The sequence below is a fragment of the Thamnophis elegans genome, chromosome 4, assembly GCF_009769535.1.
Source record: "Thamnophis elegans isolate rThaEle1 chromosome 4, rThaEle1.pri, whole genome shotgun sequence".
In the NCBI taxonomy this organism is placed as follows: domain Eukaryota; kingdom Metazoa; phylum Chordata; class Lepidosauria; order Squamata; family Colubridae; genus Thamnophis; species Thamnophis elegans.
In genome coordinates, this window is record NC_045544.1 from 32,193,066 (window position 1) to 32,214,688 (window position 21,623).

Genomic DNA, 21,623 nt, shown 5'->3' on the forward strand with positions numbered 1-21,623 from the left:
ATTTCTAGCCCAATCCTTATCTTAATTGCCTTGCTGCTTTAAGTGTTTTCAGAAACTGCCTCTGGGTTAAGATTATTACATTATAAGCCTTAAGTCCAGACTTTCTGTCTATAGACTGAGATTCTCCGGAGTCCGTTCCCCCCCCCCCCCCCCAGATTTTTTTTGTGGTACTTTCATTCCTGGGGCTTGACTTCCTTAAAGAATGTTGAAGGGTTGTTTTAAGCTTTTTGGAGTATACTTCCAACACTGCTAAAACACCTATTTACAGAAGGGTTAGCATAGCCATAGAAGAAATGGCTGAGAGGCAGGATGCAAGCTTGGCATTCTGTCTGATTTTTCTACTGCCTTTCTGAGGGCGTGAGATCTTTCCTTAAATCTGGATAATTACCTGAGGATATTTTGTGAGATGAGTGAGACCAGCTGGTATCTTTAAAGTGGTGCAAATGGATCTAAAGATTGCTTCTCTTGGGTGGGAAACTGCACTTTGTCAGTTCACTGAGCACAGGAGTCTCTTGTCTATGGGGATTCTTCAGTCATCCAGGTCATGGTTGTCCCAAAAGTACTTTGTTCAAGAGGCAACTAGACTTTCTTGGTTTCCAGAAAGTCCAGTTGCCTCTTGAAAAAGCACCTTTGGGACAGGAGTCTCTTGCATTGCTTCAGAGTGGGCAAGGCACATGATTAGGGGGAGAAAGCAACCCCCATCTTCCTTAAGAGCCCACAAAAGGTGTTAGCACTTAAGAGATAAAGAAATAGATAGCTTTATTCATAGGCAAAAATTTCCTGCAGCAAGGCTGCTGATAGTTATCCTTGTATTTTAGCTATTTTAATTCCTCAATGTGCTCTGTCAACCTGCCTGATTTGTAACTCCAGGTGCAGGTATCGCTGAGGAAAAGGACAGCTGTAGCTCATTGATCTTCGATGTGTATTCCCCATTTCTAATCTAATGTCTGGTATTTAGGGCAGCTTTTTGCAAGCAAAGAAGCTTTTTGTATTTTTATACAGGTAATTCTTACAACAGTTCATTTAGTGACTATTCAAAGTTACAAGGGCACTGAAAAAAGTGACTTATGACCGTTTTTCACACTTATGACCATTGCAGTATCCCCACGGTCATGAGAGGGCAGGCGAGGTGAAGCACCCCTTGACGCATATGACATCGAGTTGGCCACTCCGAGCCAGCCAGTCATTAGCATAGAGAACCGGTTGTTAAAAAAATTTGTAGCTCACCACTGATTATAATGTATAGGAACAGAATCTTGAAAGCACAACAGTTTCTTTCTCCTCTGAACCTTATACTTAAGCAAATCAAAGCCAGACAATCTTGAGTTTCTTTGTCACACTTTCTTCTCTTTTAGGACTAAGTTAATGCTTATGTAACTGCCCTTGTATTCCTTCTTCAAGGTTACCTGCATATGTCTCTACACCATTTGTTCAAGACAAAATCATTCAGATCTTCTTTTTCAAATTTGAAAAGATTGTTCAAAGTACTTTGTAAAAAGGCATAGGGTTTTAAAATGGTGTACAGTATTGGGAAAAATTCTATTATACATCCCTGGATCATTAAGGGTGCATATAGTAGCACTTTACATTCCATCTGAATATTTAGTAGAGATATTTTCTCTTTATCTATTTAGTTAATCACTTCTGGAAGTAGAGTGGATGTGTGGTTTTGCTTTCGGCCTCATTTACCAGTTCCAGTAGCTGGAAATTGTTTCTATTCATGCATTTCAATCATGCTGTGAAGCTTCTCTTGACACTTCCAGTAAGCTAATGAACGTTTCAGAAGATGCTTTTTTATATGCCCACAGAAGAGATAAACAGTACATTTATCAAATTTACAAATGGTACGGATTTACTGGCACAGCTAGAATACTGGTCTCAAAAATGGGATATGCACAAGATGATCCATGGGAGTGCAAGAAAAAATAAAATGTCTATATTTATCTCATTCTTTTAAAATACATATATTTAGGTGTATATTTTATAATGTGCATAATATATTATAATAGTACTACATGGATGTAATTTATAAATAATTGAGGATGCTCATTTTTTTTACAAAATATAAAAATGCAATCAAAAATTTGGAGACTGTGAATATGAAAGACAAAAATAAAATTCAGTTTGATTTAATCTTCATAAATTAGATGAATTGGATGAAAATAACAAAACAAAATGTAGCATACACCTTATTACTGTTCTTTTAGGAAATAGGAGCCAAATGATCAAGTATATGATGGGAATAGAATCTGAATATGAATCAACAATGTGATATAACTGTAGAAAAGGTTATATGTAATTTTAGGCTATAATAGAATTATAATTTCCATACCACAAGAAATATTTGTCTTTATTATGCAAACCATGTGAAAAACATAGTGTCAGAAAATATATTTAATGTATAATTAATGTTGGTTTGAACTATGCAAAAGTACATTTTTGGGATAAAAGTTGGCTCATGTAAACATTATAGAAAGATAGCCTTTTAGATATGACACAAACAATATTTTAGAGTAGAGCCAGCATCATAAGTACTAAATTATTTTTGATTTCCTAAAAATATCCAAATGTCTATATATAAAACAAAATTGAAAAATTAAAAAAGGAAATATGCCAAAGATCACAGTTAACACTGTTTTCTATTTGTTGTAGCTCACTTGGACCGCTGTATTTCACTTATGGAATCTTATTTGGCGCTGGCTGCTCATTTAGCTATCAGCCATCCCTGGTCATTTTGGGACATTATTTCAAGAAGCGCCTGGGACTAGTGAATGGCATTGTTACCGCCGGGAGTAGTTTGTTTACTATAACACTGCCCTTTCTTTTAGATAAACTGGTCAATACTGTTGGCCTCTATGGGACTTTTCGAATCCTATGCATTTTTTTATTTATTCTCTTCCTGGCTGGCTTTACTTACAAACCTGTCACGCCTAATACCAAACAAAGTGAAAAAGGGAAGAAGTTCAAATTACCTCCAGCTAAAGAAGTGTGCAATTTTTCCATTTTCAAAATTCTGAGTTATAGAATCTGGGCACTGGGAATTCCAGCTGCTTTATTTGGATATTTCATACCTTACGTTCATCTAGTAAGTATTCGTAGTTCTTTCTGTTTTTATATTTTATTGCTTACATGAGTGAATATGATAAACTTTGTTAAAATACTTAGCTTTTTTTAAAAAATGTTCTTTTTAACAAAAGACCAGTTAAGATTTCTTTATTTCCTTTATTTTATTTAATTTGTGTAAAAAGTTATATTAATCTTCAGACAATTATTTGCAGAGCATAATCTTCGCTTAAGACCTAAGACAAAAGCTAAGATATGAATGAAATAGTTGCTGGCTCAAAACCAGTCTTTGGGGATTATTGCTAAACTAAGAAATCTTCAGTCATAATTTCTTTTTTTACCTGTTATGTTTCATAGTTTGAAGTCTGTTTAAGATCCTGATTTATGCTACAGATCATATTTATTTTTTGAGTAAATAAAAACTTAATTAATAAATCCATTATGTTTGTGTGCTATAAAAAGAAAAGCAAAGGAACTGTTTGTTGGGGCAAAACATCTTGGTCTGTTTCGTTGAGATACAGTCATGTGACTGTACAGATACATATTTATTTATTAGATATATGTGCAGTTCATCATATCTAGTATAGAATTAGGATATTATATACCAAATGATAAATTTAAAAACCTTAAGGTCAACTCTAACATGTGGAGAGTAAGAATGGATTTGTTCTCCTACGTCTGAACCTAGGACGAAATTTAATAAGGCAAAGAAACCTTATAGTTGGGTGATAAAATTTAAAATCAAGATATAAGTTCATGTTTATTACTTAAAATGTTAATTCACATTTCATTTTTAAATAACTTTTCTTACATTTCTAAGAACTTATACAGTTTTTCTGAAACTGATTCAAATTAATGAATTTACATTTCTGAAACAACTCCTTGGGATGTTGTTTTTTTAGAAAATCTATTGTATCTTTTTTCATTTCTGCTTTATATTAGGAAAATATTTTTGGTTGATCAATTTCAAAATTTCCACTTTTCTGGCTGTATGTTATATGAGAAGGGAATTTTACATTTGTGCATCCCCCCATGTGGCACGATAGAGCTGGAAGTTTATAGATGTAACTGCAACTATACATATTTTAGTATTCATGTAGTTCTTTTTTTGTCTCTCTCTTGCTTTGTATTACACTTCTTCCTCCATATCTTTTTACTCTACTCTATTCAGTTTCCCCTTCTTTCACGACACCTTGGGTAAGATAAAGCGATGAAATGAAATCCATTGGGCCATCTTTATTGTTGTATTTCTGCTGACAATGAATCCTGAGAAAAACAAAGATAGAAAGCAGGAGGTCGGACTCCTCAGTTTAGGGTGTTTTCATGCTTGACAATAAAATGTGAAAAACTTAAGATTTTAATTCATACTTTTAATGCCTGGTAAATTTGATAACTGTAGTCTGACCTTGCTGACATGACAGTAGTTCTCAACTTAGCCCCATTCATTTGGTGACTGTTCAAAATTATGACACTGAAAAAAGTTGACTTATGACCATTTTTCACACTAATGACCATTACAGCATTCCCGTGGTCACGTGATCAAAATTTGGATGCTTGGCAACTGACTCATATTTATGGCAGTTGCAGTGTTCTGGGGCATGTGATCCCCTTTTGTGACCTTCTGACAAGCAAAGCCAATGGAGAAGCAAGATTCACTTAAGAACTGTGCTAGTAACTGCAGTAACTGAATCATTAACTGCAATGATTCACTTAACAACTGTGGCATGAAAGGTCATAAAATGGGACAAAATTCACTTAACAACTATTTTACTTAGCAACATAAATTTTGAGTTCAGTTGTGGTCACAAGTCAAAGACTATATGTACTTCTTCAGAGTGATTTCTTGGTGATTTCTTGGTGATTTCTGAAGCCCAGAAATTTGAGGTGGGGAAACTTGATGCTGAATAATTAACTGTTAGAATTGATTAAACAATATAAGTTTGCATTTAGTCATAGGAAGGGAGTTTCTTGATTTCAATGTCCTTGCCTTTTAATATTATTTCCATTTGTTTTTCTTATTCTGTGCAGGCAATAACAGAGGTTTTTTCTTCAGGCACAATGACACATTTTAAAAAAAAGATTACACTGACTTAGTTGATGGAAGAAGTAAATTTGGGAATAATGGTTCTAGGTGCATCTCCTTGGATTCCCTTGAAGCAACTTTGTGACACCAAAGGAATAATTCTGACCTGAGGGCAGGGATATGGATATATCTCAGACATTGTGTGAATACAACATGAAATTTCAATGTTGAAAAAAAAATGGTGCAACAACTTAGAGAAAAGTAGGCACTGGAATCAGGCATAAATTCAGACTAAGGGTAGCTGATATATTTTTAATTCGACTCTGTAGAGGCCATGTCAAGATTGACAACATTGGTTGGGCCAGTGAAAGTTTTAGTAAGTTAATTTTGAAAGAGAGAATTTTCAATTGCTGCCTCAGAGGAGACTTGCTAACTCAAAAAGCAACAACCAGAAATTCAACTTCAAAAGAGTCAATGTGGTGTAGTAATAAAGCTGTTATGCTAGGATTATAGAGGCCAGGTTCATCTACTCTCAGCCATGGAAGGACATGGGATGACTTTGTGACATCTCTACTGTAATCTGCTTCGTGTAGTAGTTTAATGTGCTGCACTAGGAACCAGGAAACCAAAGTTCCAGTCCTCCCTCAGCACAGGAGCTGACTATGTGGCTTTCAACCCAATCTATCCCATAGGGTAGTTTGGAAAAATATACAATAATCTTTTATGGAAGAGCATATAGCATTATATATAACACCTTGTGTTGTACAAAATAACTAAAGCCATGGTAATAACTATGGCATATGAAAGATACAACTTGAATTAAGGTGCTCTGCCTTTGTAAATGGAGCTGATGAATCCATGCAGGGAAGTAAAAGTACAAATTGTGAGTAAAGGGGCTAAATTATATGTCACATGACTGGCATACAAGTTATAGATATGTGTGAAAGTGGGAATCAACAAACTGATACATGTTACCTTCCAGTGAATGGAAGAAAAGTGATGAGTTTGGAGAAAATGTGCAACATTCTGAATAGATGCAATTTGGCAAAATTTAGTGAAAAATTATTCTGTTAGATTAGTACGATACAATACAACAACAGAGTTGGAGGGGACCTTGGAGGTCTACTAGTCCAACCCCCTGCCTAGGCAGGAAACCCTATACTGTTCCAAACAAATGGCTATCCAACATCTTCTTAAAGACTTCCAGTGTTGGGGCATTCACAACTTCTGGAGGCAAGCTGTTTAATTGTTCTGTCAGGAAATTTCTCATTTCTAAGATGCTTCTCTCCTTGATTAGTTTCCACCCATTGCTTCTTGTTCTACCCTCAGGTGCCTTGGAAAATAGTTTGACTCCCTCTTCTTTGTGGCAACCCCTGAGATATTGGAACACTGCTATCATGTCTCCCTTAGTCCTTCTTTCTGTTAAAGTAGACATACCCAGTTCCTGCAACAGTTCTTCACATGAATGAATGGATGGGAATGAGACAGGAGAGTACAGAAAAAGTGATTGGATCTTTCAAAAGACTAATATAAGCACTGGTATAATGTAGTGGGAATAGAAATATGTAAGTGTTTATAATAAAATGTAGAGAGAGGGTTGAGAATGAATGAATATTGGATGAATATGAATAAAATGCAAAAATAAATGGCAAATAAAAGCACATTTGTGGTTTGGGCATAGATAACAAATGAATCAGGATTAAATTGCAAATGCAATATAAGACAAGAAAGACCAAAAAAACAAACAAACAAAACAAAAATAGGGAGGAAAATAAGTTTAAAGAACAAAAGGCATCATATAATTCAGTCTTTGATATGGTGGAAATAAAGATGGTGGTGAAGATAGACAGTGTATAGTGAATGATATTGGTGTAAAGAAATTTAATTACACTTTTTCTTATATCTCATAATTAATTCATTTAAATTATCTTAACTCACCCCTATATAATATTGAATATCCAAAGAGAAATAATATATTATGTAGATAAATTTTCTACACTGGAGTTTCAATGTCTTTAATAGGGGTTAGAGAGTGTGTTTTTGATAAAAAGTGATATAATGTTTTATATGGTACAATATAATACTAACATACTAGGGCTATTTAATTCTTTACAATAAAAAATGTCATTTCATTTAATTGTACTAAGGCTCATTCAGATTGGAAAATAGAACTAGAATTATCTAGTTTAAATTGATTTGTTGGAGGAATGTGCTTTTGTAAAACAGACTTTTGTCCACTTACTTTCTTTCTTCTATTTTTGAAAATATAATTTTATTGAAAATTGCAAACACAAGAATAAAACTAATGCAAACTATAATAGAGCAGACAAGAAGCATCTTCTTCCTTCTAGATGTTCAATGAAAATAGCAATTCAGAGCTATCATTTTTGAATGGAATAAGATCAGAAAAGCCTGGTCTGTGCTTCATCTATCTAGTCCTCATTTTGATCTCTACAGATCGGAGTTTCAGTTACTTATTGATAGATAAATAATAATGAACAATTAGTTTCTTAATAAGGAATAAACTTCTGCTGTTCATCACTAGATTATCATAAAACTAGTTAAAATATCTAACTGGAGGCAACTTGATGTAATATGTGCTTCAACGATGAACGATTATTCCCGAGTCCTGTGTTTCAAATACACTGGATCTCAATAATGTGCAGAGCAATTTACAGGTAATCTGATAGACATTTTGGTCTCTTCTTCAAGGCAGCCCCTGTTCTAGCTTCCCTCAAAGCCCAGAAAAGATCAACTATAGTTTTCAGTAGACAAGCAGTGACCCTTTGGGCCAATGTTGCAGAGATATCTTCTTACTTGAACAGAGACAGAATGATTATGGGTGGGCAAAAAAAAAAAAAAAACAGTGGGAGCGGGAATGACTACTGATTTTCTCTCATTTACCCTATTGATTTCCCTTAGGGGAAGCTGGCAGTGACCTTATAAATCTTCCTTCCTTCCTTCCTTCCTTCCTTCCTTCCTTCCTTCCTTCCTTCCTTCCTTCCTCCCTCCCTCCCTCCCTCCCTCCCTCCCTCCCTCCCTCTTTTTTCCTTGTCTCTCTTGCTCCCTTCCTCTCCTCCCTCCCTCTCCTTCCCTGCCCTTTCTAATAGGCAATGGCTGCTGCTAGGTTGGGGAGGAAGCAAAGGAATGGGCTAGAGGTCAATGGGGTGCACAGGGTAGGTGGAAGACAGTTGTCCCATTTCTTCATTGACTTTCTCTTTGCGAGCTTCCCATAAGCAAGGGCTGTGCTAGTGGGAAGGTAGCAGTGAGTGTTGGCAGTCATATCAATTCCTTTCAGATTTCCAAACTTGTGGAAAGTTGTCAGGGAACATTGAAAATGAGGATCATGTGACTGTAGCTGAGCAGTGGTATTGAATAGCAACAGCACTGAAGCAGCAAATTTTTTACTAAATTTCATTCCCACAGGAATAATGGATCCCAGCAAAGTTAGCCCATTTGAGAAACCTTAGTTGACAAAATTCTACCCTTTGATGCAGCATTTCATCCAACTAAAGTATGAAACTGACACAAGGTTGTTTTCTAGCCAAGGGCAAGTCTGTAGGCTTTAAGAAGCCTAGGAATCTGGTATTCAAGAGATTTGATTTCAGCTGCAGCCCTGCTTCTAGTTGTTAAAAGGCAATGATTATTTTGGTAGCTGGTAAATCATTGTAAATGAAGAGTAATGGTAGTTGTTGGAGAATGTCCCCAAAATCAGATGCTGGAAAAAGGTATAGGCCAAACAGACCAAAGTTCATTTGCGATTGAGTAACTGTGGTTTAAGGTAAACCTAAATCAGGATATTTGGAGTAGTTCATTGATAGCAGAAAATATGCTATGAGAGCTATAGATTGAGGCGAGAATTGCAGAAACCTTCTTTAACATTAATAATAGGGATCCCCCCCCAACTGCCCTTATCAGCTTCAAATAGGTGTCATCAGTACTTTCTTTCCCTATATACCTGTGATGGCAAACTTATAGCACCCACACAGAGCCCTCTCTATGGGCATGCCAGCTGTTCTTCTGGTTTCCGGCACACCCATGCACACTGGCCAACTGATCTTCACGCACACCAGAGCACTGAAAACCCAAAGACCACCTGGCCAGTGTGTGCCAGCCACCTGGTCTTCGAGTTTCCGGTGCTCCGACACGTGTGTGTATTCTATTTGGGCACTTGGTGCCGAAAAGGTTCGCCATCACTGTTATATACCTTTGTTAATAATTTGAATAAGCCAAACCTGAAATAAACAAATATACAGGGGTTGAATGGCATCACTGCAAATTTCTCATTCTCCTTCCCCCCAATACAACCTACCTCAAGGGCAAAATGCAGTTGTGGCTTTTTTATGCTTCTTTATATCAGTTGACTTATGCAAATATTCCCATTCACTTATAATTGAATTCAGGCTTATGTTATTTAACTGTTTTTTTTTTAGCCATTTTTGTTTGCTTATTTTGCTTGACAGCAACTAACTGCTTTAAAGGTATTATTTTGTGTTTTTTAATTATATATGAATCAAATTGTACTATTTTCAGGGTTATTCTCTATGAACATTAACCATAATTAAATCTCCCATCATCTTTCTCCTATCTTTTTTCTGTTCTCTTTGTCTCCATGTTGTGCTTCTTTTTCATTAACTTTCTCTATCTAAGTTTAATATGATACTTGTGTACCAAAGTGTGATCTTGATTTTCACATTAATATATGTAAGGCCCCAAACTTCCATGACTCTTATGTGCTTTACTTGCTTTCCTAATCTTTACATTTATTTTCCTTCAGATTTCAACTTCTGCTGCAATTTGACAGTGCAGGTTAGTGCTTCCCCCCTCTTCCCCTTTAACAGCACTGTATTTGCTATATCTTTGCACTTAGGAACTTTTGCTTGCCAGTATTTACATTTGCTTTATTTAATCCTTTTTAATTGTAATTTACCTCCCCCCTCTCTCTCCCTCCCTCCCTCCCTCCTCCTTCTCTCTTCCCTCCCTCCCTCTCTCTCCAGTGAAAGTGGAGGGAAACATCTGTTTCCCTATTACCATAGAGTCTTTACAACTATAGCAGGCCAAAGTGGAGATCAACTATTATTTACTTTCTTGTACATATTTTCTTAGAAGGGAGGCTTTTTAAGTATTTCCATGATATTCACCCCACCACGCAACGCTAGGGCTCAAACTGCTGGAGCAAAGACCATCTCCAGCATCATTATAACCCACTGAACCACTTCATCCCCTGCTCCAAAATAACTATTCAACATTTCTCAGTCTGCATAAATGCTTGGAGCAGGGCCTTCATGAAAAGCTTCAGTAGAAATATATGGGAAGAAGCATTGTTTTTTGTTGGCTGTTTCTCTACAAGGTGTTTTTTTTTGCTCCCAGTGTATGTATTTCAATATATTTATATTTCATTCAAACCCTTCTTTTGTCTCCCAAGAATGAATTGTACCCTCCTCTATTATGTATTCACATTATTCAGTATCTGGCCTGTCAAGATGAAACATTTAAATGAAATCCCTTGTCTCATGTATTTTACCACATTAGCACCAGCATTTTTTTTTCTTTAATTGTGGCATTAAAGTATATAAAGTATACAGCTCATATACTTTAAAAAGGAAAAGTGAACAGACTTATAGCTTCTGCATATCCTACTTGTGATGAGAAAAGGAAGAATCACTTAAAGACACGTTCTTTTTAGAGAAAGAAAAGAAATAGAAACCTTTGGTAGAAACCTGTGTCTCTTGTGAATATTGAGACCTTTATTCTTCTATAGAGTCATGCAAAATGTGTTCCGCTCAAAGCTTTTAGAGTGTTCCAAGCTCAAAGGAGACTTGTGGGTGTTCCATGCTTTCGGAACAAAATCTGACCATTCAAATACTGACATTTGGAGTATTGAGTCATAGGAAACAGCTTTCAAGCAAGTTGTTTCAAACATTTGACGTTCAAAACAAAACATGCTTGTTCAGATAGTTTTGTTTCAGGGTTGAAACAACAAAAATAGTTACATTTTGAACATTGTTGAGATGGCATGTACCCAGCTTGACTGATTTTTGAATAGGACTATTTTGCTATGAGCAAAAAAACAAAACAAGGTTCCTTCTCCCAAGTCAGCAGAAGAGAAGTATTTGATTTACTCCTGTATCAAAGGCAATCCTCACGTGATAAAAATTAAAACTATATTATATCTATTGTATCTTTAATACCGTTTTCTGGGTAAGCATTTGATAAAAGTTAACAAAAAACTGCTGGTGGCGTGTGACTTAAAAAAAAAAAGGTGTAAGAATGCATCTCCAACACTTTTTTCCCAGAGTAGGAGTGTAAAGTTATTGATTCAAGCATTGGTACCAACAACTCTAATGAATGAATGAGATAAATAAAAAGTCTTGCTTTTGAGGTTAACACAGAGGCTGTCAGATAAAGAGAAAATAAAAAATGGGGCACTCCTTTTCTTATTTCACAAAACTTATTTTAACTTCTTTAGAAGGTAGTTTGCACTCTGAGAGGTAACTGCATTTCAAATGGTTGAATGACTTCTATTGAAGTTTATACATGTTATCAGCCATGTCCCATAAGATGGTCTAAATGTTATCATCATTTTTGAGGGGATGGGGAAAGGGAGGGATTGTTTCTGTTTTTTCTGCCTTATATATAAATAAGAAAACATGATATTTATTTGTATTTGTGTATAGAATATATGTATAAAATTTTAATTTGTGGTTTATGAGCATCTCTTTTCAAAGATATATCTGCAAAGATATATGAGGCAGCGAGGATAATTAACAGAACATTATGTCCAATTCTTTTCTTGAACCTGCTATTTAAGTTTCTGTGAAATTTTAGAGGATCACAATAACAGAGATAGATAGATGGATAAAAATCAGATCCCATAAGTCAATTACAATATAGCAATTTTTAAAGTGAAAATGCTACTGTACCACACTGTACTGTACTTAAGAATTTTTGAAGGTCAGGAGTAAAACACTAAGGTTGTATTCAGGAGAAAATATTTGAATATTTTATATAACTAATGTAACAGCCTATGGGACCTGAATTTGTCTATGGGGCCTACTTTTGGTACACTAGATAGACAGATGAATAGAAAGACAAACAGGTCAAATTTTCTCCAAGTGCAGGTCTTTTGTGCTGCTTTCCTTTGGCATTTAAAAATGCATTTTTAGAGCAGACTGAGTCTTACTAATCTAAGTAGTTCTAAATAGCTCTTTTAAATTTATTTTGTTAATATTTTCTCATAATAGTTCTGGGAGGTATAATCCAATTTCACCTTGACAACAATTACATGAAGTAAATTAGAATGTGAGAATATCATCTGGTGCAAAATAATCCAGTGATTCTGCAATGGTTTATTTATTTATTAGTTGGCTTTGTAGGTCATCTAATTGTCATACAACTCTGAGGGAACATATAATCAGTGAGAAACATAATGAAACATTAACACAAACACACGTAATAGACAACCAATTGAAGGAATGCAAAACTGTAAGAACCCATAGCGTACTAGCACAAATAATCTGGGCCCAGGTTCTGGTGGAAGAGCCAGATCATTACACTCTTCCTGAAGGACATCAGAATAGCTTATAGCTGAAGTCATGTTCAGTTTTGACATGGTATTCCTGAGAACATTCATTTGGAAAACATTCTCTGAAATAAGTTTGATTTTCTTTCAAGTCCAGTTCGTTCTTGTTAAGTTCTGTGAAAGAACCAGGCGGGAGGCGTCTGAGGTAACGGTAAAACAACCAAACGTTTATTTACAGGCAATGCAAGACAAGAACAGTAGACCGGCACCCCCTCCCTGTCTGACAGCTATTTATACGGAGCTGTCAGACAGGGAGCCAATAGCCGCGCGTTTGACAGCCCGGCAACTGCAGGTCGCGCCTGATTGGCTCCGGCGCGCCAGGCTGTTGCCGAGCTGTCATTCGTAAGTCCGAGGACTTACTCAGGACTTAACAGTTCTCAGTATATCTAAGAGCAAGAAACACAGAAGTACAAGTCAAGCTAATCAGAGCCCCTTTGCTTTCAGATTTTGCTCAGGTTTGTTAGAATATTGAATTGGTGTTCCATGTGCACCTTACCATAGTCCCAGCAATATCTTTTTTTCTGCTGCATTCTAATGAGATTACTTTCATCCTGGCACAGCCCATAAGTGAGGCAGACGTAAGTCATCCTGAGTTACGAAGTAAAGTACTCTCCTCAGTTATATCTGAAAAGTAGTCAGAATCTGGCAAGATTTTTGTCACTCATCATTTAGAGGCAGCTCAGACATGGGAAAGAAGAAACTGAAGCAAGAGAAGTTTTAGCAGCTAGGTAGCCAATTTCATGCCAATTCATTTTTTTTTTGCAGATTTAAGGTTGGGTAAAGAGCTTCTCAACTAAGCAGTGGAAAAGATCTTAGCTATACTATGGCTTGCACCAGATGGTTCATTTATGAAAGAAAAAAAGGGAAAGAAAATACTGTTCTTTGGTATTATAGATCATTTCTTCCTGTAAATATTAAGAGCATTATAAAGTTTAATTTCTCCTGTAGTACCAAGGGATTAAATTAATTTCTTATGATTAAAAAGACCCCATAAATCCTATCTATAGAAAGAGTTGTTTGCCTGTTAACATACTAACAGTTCTATTTTTCAACCATTCCTTTTTTTTTTACAAAAATGATATAATCTAAAACTTTGAGCTTTTACAGAGGTTTTTTAAAAATCAAAATGGCATGGAAAAAAATGAACATTTGAAAAATAATTTTTATCAGTGGGATTTATTGATTAGTCTCTTAAACCTTTTAGATAAATGGGTTTGTGAGATGAATGAGAATTCTGTTATTTTGTTTATATAGCTTTGAAGGGTTTCTTCTGGCCTGAAATGTCCAATAATTTGTGATACATATTATTTCCTATTTTTAATTGTGATCCCTTAAATTTAAATGCATACAAGTACTTAAGAATAATTTCACATCTTCTTGATTCCTTTGATACTAACTTTAATGTTTAGAAACTTTTCTTTTATAAAGTGTTTATACCTATAGTGTTGTCCTTGTTTATTTTTCTGAACATATTTCTGCCTTTATTGAGCAAAAACAATTTGATTCATGAATTAGCAGGTTATCAGGTGTGAACAATGAGATCCATATGAGATGAGTTCAATTAGTTACTTTATTGCAAGAAAGGTTCAGTGGCATTCGTGTGTGTGTGTGTGTGTGTGTGTGTGTGTGTGTGTGTGTAGGTAGGTAGGTAGGTAGGTAGGTAGGTATCAGACCTTGCCCTCTTGTGCCTACATAAGGATTCCAGATTAATTCCCTGCTTGACTCTTCCCCCTGGCTCAGCCAGTCTCTCTGACACAGGTGCTGAATAAGAACCCAGCATTCATCTTTCCTTTCACACATTTGCCCAGTAAAAAGTTGATTAGTGCTATAATTATGCAGAATAACACAGAGTGGAATCTTCACTGAATTACTTGTATTTTTCCAAATTACAAATGATGCTGTTAGAATTATCATTGATTAGATGTTGGTTCATGGAAGATATTCTGCAAATATGGCAGCAGTTCATAGCTGCTTTTCTTATTTCTTGAACTTTTGATTATAAAGGTTACAAAGTGTAGCTGTAAGACTTGTTTTTAACACTTTCAAGAAATCAATGGGTTTTCCAGTTCTTATATTTTTCCAAGTCCAAGTCTGGTAATTATATGATTGAAACCAATCAACTTGTAATTACAATAGGGAAACTGAATTCAATGTGACATTGTAGTTAAATTTGTATATGAAGGTATTGTACATGTTGTGATTTGGTTCTGTGATTTTTATAAATGAGAACAGCTTAACTACATCCTTTTCGACCTTATCTTGGTTTACTAAGTTGAGATATAAACAAGTATTTTATCAATGAGTGCTGTTTATTTGTTTGCCCATTTATATGGGCTGTTATTAAACTAAGAAGTCTCTAATTAGTCAGGATAGGATATTCTGACTGACTACAGTACAAAGCTAAGTCATAATTTGAAACTGGTTCTGAATTTCATTAATTGCATCACAAATAGAAGAACAAAAGAGGAACATTTATGAACAAATTCGTAAAGCTGAGATATGATTGTTTAAACAATGTGTATAAATGTAATAAAGTTTTAAAATATGGCTGATTTTAAACTAAAGTATTATGTGTTAGATTTTTTTGTTATATTAAAATCCTGTTTTTTCTCCTCCTGAATAGCTAAAGCACGTGAAAGAACGTATTGGTGAAAATGTTCCAGATGTAACACTTCTGCTTTGTCTTGGCATTACTTCAGGAATTGGTCGACTGGTCTTTGGCAGAATTGCAGATTATATTCCTGGTGCAAAAAAGGTTTATCTACAGGTACTGCTAGATAATTAATAGAAAGTACATTAATAATGTATTTCTATATGTTTCAGGCCAATAATATGAACATTTTGGTGGATTTTTTTTCTATATTTGCTGCCCTTAATATTTTCAGACGTGCATAACTTTTGCAGAGTTATGTCTGGCATCTAAAGACTACTGAACTGCTAAGTATTTAGAGGCGCAAGAATGGTCCAGGAGACCTGAGATAATTCTGTATAGGCATAGTTCTCACGACTAATATCCATGAAGTAGTGCTTCTGAAAATAGCATGTTACATCAATAGCATGTTTTAACTATTTAAATTTATAGTTATGCAATATTGAATCTTGAAAATTGGCAGAGATACCGTCAGATGTCATGTATTTTCAACCGAGCATTAATTTTGATGTATACAATTACTATGCTTAAAAGTCTGTAGAGATCCTTAGTCACCCAGGTCATGGTTGTCCCAAAGCTACTATTTCAGGAGGCAATTGGAGTTTCTTGTTTTTTTCTTTGAAGACGTTTCGCTTCTCATCCAAGAAGCTTCTTCAGCTCTGACAGGATACAGGCATGGGTGAAATTCACCCGAAACGGTAGTAAAAAATGCTACTGGTTCGTCCGAACTAGTAGTAAAAAAAATGCTAGAAATTGCCCAGCACAGCTCATTGTCACATAGCTGATCGTTGGAACTTTTAAAAAACTTTTTAAAGCATTTTTTTACTACTGGTTCAGGCAAATCGGCAGTTCCCACAATCAGCTGTGCGACAATCAGCTGTGCCACGCAATTTATATTTGTTACAAAGCAGGAAATTCTGCTTTTTAGTGAATCTAAATCGCGCAGCACAGCTGTTTACCCCACTTACTGTGTGCATGCACATGAAATGCATGTTTTGGGTGCATGCACGCAAGGCACACATGCATGCACAAAGTGAACCACTAGTGAAGCGAACCGGTAGCAGACTTCAGAGCATTGAGTACAAGCTTATTAACCCCCATCCAGTCTCTAACGGCTTCAAGGCCCTGGCTCATCACGTCCATCGCTTCATTGAGTTGGCACGGGGCGGACAGATACAACTCTGTATCGTCCGCGTATTGATGGTATTTTATCCCGTGCCGTCGAATGATCTCGCCCAGCGGTTTCATGTAGATGTTAAAAAGAAGGGAGGACAGGACCAAACCCTGCGGCACCCCATATGTTAGGGGCCTGGGGGTCGATCTCTGCCCTCCGACTAACACCGACTGTGACCTGTCCGAGAGGTAAGAGGAGAACCACCATAAAACAGTGCCTCCCACCCCCACCTCCCGCAGTCGTCGCAGAAGGATACCATGGTTGATGGTATCGAAAGCCGCTGAGCCGATGAGAGGTTCTTTTAGTCTGCAACCAGGAGCACGATTCAGGTGACTTGAGGACACAAATAAACCTTCAAGTGCTTCAATAACCCTCTAAAAACAGACTGTGATGTGGTTGGATCTGGCCCTCAGGGCCTTCCTGGAAAATGTAAGGGGCCGGCCCCTGTCGCTTCAGCCCAGTCTATCCAATGCGAAGAGGAAACATTGGGCCAACATGACTTCGGTCCGGTCTACCCAGTGTGAAGAGGAAACATGCCAGCAGTTTGGGGAGTGGTGTCAAGTTGGCCACCCATCATCCACACACCCCCATCATCCACACCCCCCATCATCCTCACCCACCCAGTCTGCCACACCCAGTGAGTGGTGTCAAGCTGACCATGCCCACCCAGTCTGCCACAACCACCAGGTCCCCCGAGGTCAACTACAGCCCTAATGAGGCCCGCAATGACACCCCTGCTCTAAAATAATGTAAATGACCAGCTGTCTACAAGGAATATAAATCCTTCTATTCTCCACTATCCTGTAACAGCTGAAGAAGGTTCTTGGATGAGAAGCGAAATGTCTTCAAAGAAAAAACAAGGAAGTCCAGTTGCTTCCTGAAAAAGCACCTTTGGGAAAATTACTATGCTACATTTCTTTAGGCAAGACCAAGACCTGAAGTTTGGAATATGAATATTTTTTTGTATGAATTTAATTTTTTTTAAAGGATTGAGTGTACTTGTTTTTCTTTGTATAGCTGCTTGCTGCTTATCTATATAAGGAATTTCTTAAAAGGTCACAAATAGTAATGTCAAGTAAACACTTGGTACTTGGCACCAGAGATGCTGCAGACTTTGGCCAGTATGCCCCAATCAATTCAGGTGACCAAACCTTGGCAAAATATTCTCTTTTCTATAGACAAAGTATTGTTTTAAAGTAACTTTTAAAAGAAGCACTTAAAGAAAGTTGTTCAGAATGAACTTTGAAATAACTATACATATCCTAGCCTAGCTCAGAGGGTAAATATAATATACTTCATAGCTGCAGTAGTCTTCTATAGTTTTACATATACTGTGACATTTAAGATTAGTTAATGGATTGCAAATGATAAGCTTTTATTCAAAGAAAGGACAGACGCTGAACATTTATGACATCAGATTTCTGTCCTTTCTTTCTAATCATATTCTGCATTAGATCTGTTCTTGTCATGCCTCCAGCTAAATTTATCGTCATGGCTAGAACTCTCTCAACCATCGTACTTACCAAACTGGGATAAGAAATAAATGGGACAGAAGCCTCCCAAGTATTACTTGCAGGACCAACAGTTACAAATATTGTTCAGAATTTCCAGAACAATGAGGAATACATTTTCCATAGAACATAAGAAAGTATCTTTCCTTCATATTCTAGAAAATAACTGAAAATATTTGCTTTAATGTCTAAGCTTTCATTCAATCCATGTTAGTAACTTTGCTAACCCATAACTTTGCTATCCCATTCCTAAGAGGTCTGTAAGGAAGCATGCATAAGCGCACCAGCATTCCTACCGTCCCTGTCCTACTGTCCCTTTTTATTCATACTCATTTCCTTTGTTCATGTCCATGTTTATACCTATACCTGTTATCTCGTACATGTTTGACAAACTAAATAAATAAATAAATTTCTTGAAAGGCTCAGATTTCATGCTGCAAAGAGACCTTTTTACCTATCTTGTAGCCATTTACATAAGTTTACAGACAATACTAATTTAGTTTAAAACAATGCTGAAAAGTCAGTGAATGCCCTACATGTGTTTGTGGAGATAGGAATTGGGAAATGTCAAACATGTGGTTTGGACTTCTGCAGTCCAGGTTCAGGTGAGATTCATTGTGGTTCTGGTTATGCTGAGGTCTGCCTTTACAAAAAGAAAAAAAATGTGATGGAACAACAAAAGGCAGCAGTAGTTTCTGTAATAGAAATGTAAAGACTTATTTTTTATATTTATGCCCCAGCAAGATCACTTGTAAGAAAAGTCATTAAGTTGATCCCTTTTATTCCACTTTTCAAGGCTGAGTTCCTCAAATGCAGTTTCACCTAACAGGAAGAAGGCATTCACTGCTTTTCATTTGAAGTTTTTTGTTTGTTTCAGTGCTAGGATATAGGCAAAGGAAGATTAGATCAACAATGACCGACTCGTTGCCTAGCAGAAATCTTGAAACCCAATATCTTAATATTAGACAGCACACATTTTATATGTAATGTATAAAGTGTTTTTCTTAAAAAACAAAATAAAACATAGGCATGCTTGTGCGAAAGAAATGAAACTTACAAGAAACAATATGGGACAATGGACAGAATACTGAACTTGAGCTGGCACTCTGCTTGGGCAGGATGTTAGGTTTGGATGAGTTCAGCAAAAATTACTCTCATTCTTTTAATGCTGTTGTGGTCACACCGGGTGGTAGCATTTAGCTGACCATAACTAATCTTGAGAAAGCTAAACAAGATCACATCTGCTTAGAACTTAAATGAAAACTGCCAGGATAACATATATCCAATTATTAGACCAGACCAGGATATTATGGTAAGCAACCCAAGATAAGGTGAGAGCAAATCAGGTCTGGATGTGACCATGCAGTTAAACGGAGTTGAGACTGATTCTAGGGAAATGGAGAGATTTATTTTTTTTAATTACTTCCCAGGAAAGTAAAAATTACTGATGTATTGATTATCCTTATCATTATTAAGTGTAACATGTTGCATTTGCCAAGTTCCTATAAGCAACCTTCTACATTCTTTACCTAAACACTCTAAAATATCTTTTAAGGCAGCCTTGCAAAGAACATATTTTGGCAATCCAGTCTTTAAAAGGAAAAAGCACATAAGCCAGTAACACAGCATAAATCACTAAGGCAAGGCCTGATTCTTTTTTAGGGAAAATTCAGTTACCAAAACAGCTACTGTATTTTTCAGACTATAAGACGCACCAGTGTATAAGATGCACCATGATTTTGAAGAGGAAAATTGTAAAAAAAAGTTTTTGAACTCTGCAGGCCTCCCAAACCCTCGGCATGCCTCATTTTTTGCAAAAAAAGGGGGGGGGACATGCAGAGCTTTGGGAGGCTCTTAGAGTACTCCTGCGGGGCTGGGGGGGAAACGACCCTCCCCAGTCCTCAGGAGCACTTTGCAAGCCTCCCAAACCCTCTGCACGTCCATTTTTGCAAAGGGGGTGGGGTTTCAGTAGGCCAAAAATCCTATATTCAGTTTATAAGACACACCCAGATTTTCACCCTCTTTTTGAGGGAAAAAGGTGCATCTTATACTCTGAAAAATATGGTATTTATGAATGGAAAAAAAGTTCCCTGGCCATGTGGCCATGGCCATTTAAACTTCTGGTAAAACTGCACAGCCTAAGAGCATTTCCAAACTGCTTCCTTGCCTTTTAGTGGGAATGCAACTTATTCAAAGGAAATTGCATACCCTTCTTGAAATTGATGGTGTAAGGTTCCAGCAGTTTTCCCAAGCCACTGAAATGCTAGAGAGAGTGAGACTGCAGATGAGGCTTGAAAAACATATCAGCTTTTATTTATGGCCATAGCAAAAGCTGGGTGACAAAACTATATGCAAAACATACAAACAAATGCATGTAAGGAATAGCCACGCCACAGAAGAGTGGCTCAGAGTATTATATTCATTTTAAGCAGATAGAAACAAAGTTTATCCAATCAGATAAACAGACAAAGATTAGTTACCAATGTGATCTTTAAAGCGTTCTTTTGTTCAAGCTCCTGCCTCTGTCTACCTTATCTATGTAGTATTCCTATAGCCTTGTGTAGGGGGTGGCAGCCTCCTTTTGCCAAGTTGTTTTTTGGCAGAATGCTTTACGGATTTATGAGCCAGGAAAACTCCCTAGTTTGGTTCCTTTATCTATGTGGCCAGTGTAACAATTTCTTCTATGTTCCTAGCTTTGAAGCCAAGAATAGAAGTGAGACGCAGCAGTTAGATAACATTTGCAGTAATGCCATCCAGTATTAAGGTTCCAATTTGCGAGGCTAGAAAACAACAAATTTCTGACAGTATACAATAATATAAGCAGAAGAAAATATAGATTCATATATTCTTTCAATGGTTTTCCAACTTTGAACCTCATCTATTACTACATTTCCTGTAAATAATGCTTTGACATTCCCACTGATGAGAGGAGGACAGTCTGCTCTGGTAACCTTCCACATGGACAGAGCTTCCTTCCCCTTCTATAGTTCTCATCCAGAGGAACCAGTGGGAACAAAGGAAAGGGATGTCTGTCTTGCATTTGAATGATGTTTCAGGCCAGACATCTGGATGGATTCTCAATTGTTCCATCTGATTATAACTTACACCAGACACATAAACACAGAATCCTTGACTCTGGAAATGAGCCTGGAATTACAGTCATAAGACATTTTCGTTGTTAAGCAGTTCACCACATCACCACACCCAATGTTACAGTCTTTTTTGCAGTGGTTGTTAAGCAAATATCACAGTTGTTATGTGCAGTCATTTTCTTATTTTTTTTTGTTGAAAGTTGGAAGTAAACACCAGAAACCATTAAAAAAAAGTAAAAATTGTGACCGCAGGACATGGCACATAACTTTAAATGTGAGCCAGTTGCCAAATAGCCTATAAGCAATTGTGACTGCAGGGATAGGAGGGAGTGTATGTGGCCATCAGAATTCTGTAATCGAGTCATAAGTAGCTCTGGGGCAGTTTATTATACCTGTGGATGGTTGCTAAGAGACTAAAAGATTAAACAAGGACCACTTGTATCCCACATTTATTTTTATAAATACCTCAAGTCAGCAGATGTACCTAATACTCCTTCCTCCCTTCCTCCTCTATTTTCCTCACAAGAA

At 36.6% G+C, this 21,623-nt stretch overlaps 1 protein-coding gene across 1 annotated transcript in view; it reads left to right on the forward strand.

Annotated features, from left to right (window-relative positions):
* SLC16A10 (solute carrier family 16 member 10) overlaps positions 1-21,623 on the forward strand; it is a 54,800-nt gene that overhangs the window by 29,129 nt on the left and 4,048 nt on the right. Inside the window, exons 3-4 of the mRNA XM_032215455.1 lie at positions 2,653-3,085; positions 15,292-15,435. Coding sequence (XP_032071346.1) covers positions 2,653-3,085; positions 15,292-15,435 — 577 coding nt within the window. The remainder of the gene's footprint in view (positions 1-2,652; positions 3,086-15,291; positions 15,436-21,623) is intronic.